The 5,171-nt window shown below is 48.8% G+C and overlaps 1 protein-coding gene across 1 annotated transcript in view; it reads right to left on the bottom strand.

The window, feature by feature from the left end:
* Positions 1 to 775: 775 nt before the first annotated feature.
* NAA40 (N-alpha-acetyltransferase 40, NatD catalytic subunit) overlaps positions 776 to 5,171 on the bottom strand; it is a 23,037-nt gene continuing 18,641 nt past the window's right edge. The window contains exon 8 of the mRNA XM_014588328.2: positions 776 to 936. Within this exon, the coding sequence (XP_014443814.1) occupies positions 927 to 936 (10 nt within the window). The 3' untranslated portion in view covers positions 776 to 926. The remainder of the gene's footprint in view (positions 937 to 5,171) is intronic.

Here is a 5,171-nt window from a genome sequence, read left to right as displayed (position 1 = left end):
GCCACACTGCAATCTCCTCTCCTCCATTCTCCTCTCGGGATCTTGGGCACATACGCACATGCGCCTGGCGTGAGTTTTAAGCCACCAGGTCCGGGATACGAACCGCAGTCGACTACGTGGGAGTCCAGTGACATAGCCATTACACTAACTGCTGGTTCCCGCCCCCCAATAATTCTTAAATTTTTAATGGTAAAAATGTGTATTTAGAATTAGCCAGCTGGACTCAGTTTAGATGATCTCCATATTTTTTTGGGGGGGGGGGAAGGTTTTTGCTATAGGGCATGTGCGCTTGTCAGACAGACAGAGAGTGACAGAGAGATAGAAAGTGAGAAATCACTCCCAGAGGGGATGGTCATGCCGCAACCCCTTCTCCTCCATGCCTAAGTTTAAGCCACCAGGTCCAGGATTTGAACTGCAGTCTACTACATGGGAGTCCAGCGACATAGCCATTATACCATCTGCTGGTCCCAGATTATCCCAATTTAGTTGGCAACATCGAAAGCATCATAATCAGGAGCCAGTCGCACACAGGCCTTCTTCTCTCCATCAGGCCTGATTAGAGTGTTGACCTTGTTCATGTCAATATCATAGCTTCTTCACAGCCTGAGTGATCTGAAGCTTGTTGGCCTTGACAGCCACAGTGAACACAAGTATGTTCTTCTATCTTCTTCATGGCAGACTTGGAGGTCAGGGGGAACTTGATGATGGCATAGTGGTCGAGCCTGTTTCTCCTGGGGGCGCTCTTGCGAGGATATCTGGGCTGCCTCCTCTGCCTCCTCAGTGGAAGAGTCTTGGGCCCCAGGAAGGTGGGTGATGTATGGATCTTTTTTTGTGGCTGTGGACGCCTTTCAGCACTGCCTTCTTGTCCCTCAAAGCCTTTGCTTTAGCTTCAGCTTTTGAAGGGGCAGGAGCTTCCTTCTTCGCTTTCAACGCCATCTTGGTGAAAAGCAAAAATTTTTAATAATTACTTTATTTAACTTTATTTAATTAATTAATTTTAATTTGACCAGAGAGGGACAAAGAGAGAGAAAATTAGAGAGGGAAAGTGAGAAAGCAAGCTGCCAGGTCTGGGACTCAAACTGTGGTCAGCCATGTAGGAGTCCAACAACGATGCTACTTGCTGGACCCCCCACTCAGATTGAGAGAGAGACAGAGAAGGAAAGTGAGAAAGCAAGCCACCAGGTTCAGGACTTGAACCATGGTTGGCCATGTGGGAGTGTCCGGCACCTTAACCACCATGCCACCTGCTGGCCCCCCTTGAGTTTATCTTTATCTATAAATTGAGAGTAATACTGTACTGCTTTTGGAATGGGGTTGTTGTAAGGATTAATTAAGATCATTTAAGTCAAGGAACCAGCAGCTGGTGTAATGGCTATGTCGCTGGACTCCCATGTAGCCGACCACGGCTCGAGTCCTGGACCCAGTGGCTTAAACTCACGCCAGGCGTGTGTGCATGTGTGCCCAAGATCCCAACAGGAGAATGGAAGAGAAGGGATTGCGGCATGGCCATCCCCCCTGGAGATAATTTCTCGCTATCTCTCTGTCTCTGTCTTTCTGGCAAGCACATGTGCCCTATAACAACAACAACAAAAAAAAAACCTCTCCAAAAAAAAACCCCCAAAAAACAAAACAAAACAAAACAAAAATACAAGTCAAGTGTCCCCCAGTACCCACCATGGACTCACCAGCTCACAGTCAGCAGCACTGGGTCTGGTCAGGTTACAGCTGCCCTGGCGCCTCAGCAGCCCCTCCCTTCCAGACTCCACCTTCAGGAGTACAGTACAGACCCTTTGGCCCTTGTGGAGGGAGCATTCCAACATTACTGCTCCCTGGTCTGAACTGACTACGGTAGCAGAAGCCCTCTGGTGACCAGTGTCCCTCCCTCTAGGGAAGTCTAGTCCTTGTCACACTAGCTCAGGCTCGGGTTGCAACAGACCACCCTTCCAGCCACTGTGCCTCTTGCTCTACCTGCTCTCCAAAGGTGTGGCGCTCCAGCACGCACCAGGACAGAAGCTGGAGTTACAGTCGGAGGGAGGTGGAAGCAGCAGAAAGAGACTGCTCCTGGGGCCTCACCATATCTCAGAGACATCCACTGTGGAGGACTCAGAGGCCCAGACCCTTGGTTGAGGTAGCAGAGGATGTGGGCATGGATCCCAGTTTTCCTAGCACTAGCTGGCAGTGCTAAAGGAAGGGCCCCAGCCCACATCTTTCCAACTCGGCCCATTTATTCTACATCAGGTAGATGGTCATTTCAAGAAATTTTGGCCTTGGGACCAGCAGGTGGCACCGTGGTTAAGGGTGCTGGATTCCCACATGGCCAACTGTGGTTCAAGTCCCAGACCTGGTGGCTTGCTTTCTCACTTTCCCTTTCTTTCTCTCTCATTCTGTCCCTCTCTGGTCAAATTAAAACAAACAGATACAGGGAACCAGCAGTTAGTGTAATGGCTATGTCGCTGGACTCCCACATAGTCAACCGCGGTTTGCGTCCCGGTCTCGGTGGCTTAAAACTCACGCTGGGATGTGTGCATGCGTGCCCAAGATCCCGAGAGGAGAAAGGATTGTGGCATGACCATCCCCCCTGGGGGGTGATTTCTCACTTTCTGTCTATGTCTCTCTCTGTCTGGCGACTGGCTGTCGGGCGAGCGCAGTCGCCCTATAGCGAAAAACCCCCTCAAAAAAAAAAAAAAAAACCAGATACATAAATAAAGTTAAATAAAATAACTCTTTGAAAAAAATTCAGCCTGGGATTAAAATAGCCTCCAGGCTGGCAGGTGGCGTGGTAGTTAAGGTGCTGGACTCCCACACGGCTGACCATGGTTTGAATCCTGAACCTGGAAGCTTGCTTTCTCACTTTCCCTTTCTCTGTCTCTCTCTAGTCAAATTTAAAAAATAATAATAACAAATAAAAGAAATAAATAAACACAACCTCCAAGGAATAAAGAACTTGGGAGAGGGAACAGAATTATGTCACATGAAAAACTTATCCGATTAGCCCAACAGATTGCTCTCTCACTTTCCAAGGTTTGTAGTATCTTTCCTTGGGGCCGAAAGATAAGATGGTTGTACAAACCATCCCCTGGGGGTGTCCTGGCCCACAGGGCACAGGCTGCATCTTGTACACACTGAACAGCTATGAACCCTGTTTCCCCTTTCCCCAGATCACTGCTCTGCCAGGTAGGAACACTCCCTAAGGACCAGCGGCTCCACCCATCCTCCTCCCACCTTCTAGCAGATGAGGATCACTGAGGGGGAGCAAAACAAGGCTGATGCTCTGCTCTCCACAGGAAGTGCTCTGAGTTCCAGCTCCTCACCAGCCCTGCATAGGGGACAAGCTACACAGCCCCATCAGTCACAGGAGGGGGCCAGAGCCCCCTCCCATTACCTTTCCTGTCCCACAAGCCTAACGTGAACTATCTTTCTTCTGGTCTTCGGCTTCTATTAGCAGAGGGAAAAGGAGTCTTTTTAAGAGACAATACGATGAGTCACTCAATAAAATAAAAGGAAGAAAAGAAACACTGTCACTTATTTAGCTTCCATACATGGGCACTGGAATTTAGGTGTGGTGGCAGAAATCAAATGTTGCAATGCCTGGCTTGGAACTATCTCCAGGATGCAAAGCCGGCACTCCTCAGAACACCTTTTGCCTCTATCGATAATTCTGGAAAGTGGCATAAACATACACATGGTCTCCATTCCCACGTCTGGCTGCCTATCCCAACATCTTGAGGTCTCCCAGGCTTCCTGCATGGCAAGGGGCCTGGGGCCATCACAGCCATGCGTCTCCCAGGATTTAGGCCCACCACTGGGATGGTCTTGGGGTCAGGGATTTCCCCTGAGCCAGGCTGCCCATGGTACCCCAGCATCAAGAAGCTCTCTCAGCAGCTGAACAAAGTGTCTTTTATTTGTGACATACAAATACGACCAATGCAAAAGAGATCACTTTTTCCCTTTGATTCCAGTGATAACAAGTAGCTAAAGAAAAAAATATATATCAAGTTTATCTTCCAATTTTCCTCTAAAAGAACCAGAAAGGGTTATTAAAAAGAACCATACACATGTCATTGATATATTTGACATCATAAAAATAACCTGAAATAGGGTGGATAAAACAATAACAACAACAAAAAACTTTAAAAATATTTTAACATTCCCCAAACAAAAAAACCTGGTACAAAAGGCCTGCTATGTTTCTCAAAACCAAGACCTGGGAGACGTGGAGGAAAAAATATTTGAGAAATTACTGGGCTCACCACCCAGAGTGATTTGCTGGTCACAGAAAGTGCCTCTCTGGCCCAGTCCCGACATCCTGAGGAGTCCTTTGGGACTCAGCCTCCAGCTGGGGTGCGCAGGGCAGGCCCCAGGCACCCTGTCTACCATTGGGCTTGGTGCCAGTAGTCTATGACTGGGAAGAAACAATATATGTGGAACTCATCTTACATGGGATTTATACTGGGGGTTCCTTTTGGTCCTCTTGAGTGGGAGGTACCAGAAAACCATGATCTAAGACAATAAATAGTTATCAGTATCCTTTGAGAGACAGGGGTCAGAGGGAAACAGTCTCTAAACATGCTCTGTCATTTCATGATTCCTGGAAGGTGTCTACAAATCCCCTTCCAGCATGGCCAACCTTCACCTGTGGTAAGATTTCTAGGGAGCCAGCAGGTGGGGCAAAGGTAAACTTATTCCAGTGTAAAGCTGCAAGGCCCCTCCAAAGAGTGCCCAGTCCCACTGCTGGTGGGATCAAGAGCAGTGTAGGGTGCTCAGCAGAGAGGCAGGCTGGGCGAGGAAGGCCCCCGTAGAGGCAGGAATCCATGTTGAGAAGTTGGGTCAGCCCTGGGAAGACCTGCCAGGACAGACTGGCCTGAGTCAGGGCAGAGGGTGGGGCCTGAGCACCCTACAAGAGCAGCTTCCTAGAGACTAGAGTCTTTACCATCCTCCTCAAAGCAGAGCTTAGAGAGGACCGAGGGAAGAGGTTAGGTGCTCTTTCCTGGATAAGGATTTGGTTGTTCTTCCCTGGAAGAGGAACGAGGCCTAGATCAGGGTGAGCATAAGTTCTGAGCCTGCATGCTCCCTATCCTATGAGAGAAGAGGAAGGCAATCTCCTCCCCCTACTCCAGCCTTCTGCCATAGGATGATTCCAGAGAGAAAAGCAGCTGTTCTGGTCACTGAGA

The sequence above is a fragment of the Tupaia chinensis genome, unplaced genomic scaffold, assembly GCF_000334495.1.
Source record: "Tupaia chinensis unplaced genomic scaffold, TupChi_1.0 Scaffold000273_1, whole genome shotgun sequence".
NCBI lineage: Eukaryota > Metazoa > Chordata > Mammalia > Scandentia > Tupaiidae > Tupaia > Tupaia belangeri.
Note: the sequence above shows the minus strand (reverse complement) of the source record. Positions and strands in the feature narration are given on the sequence as shown.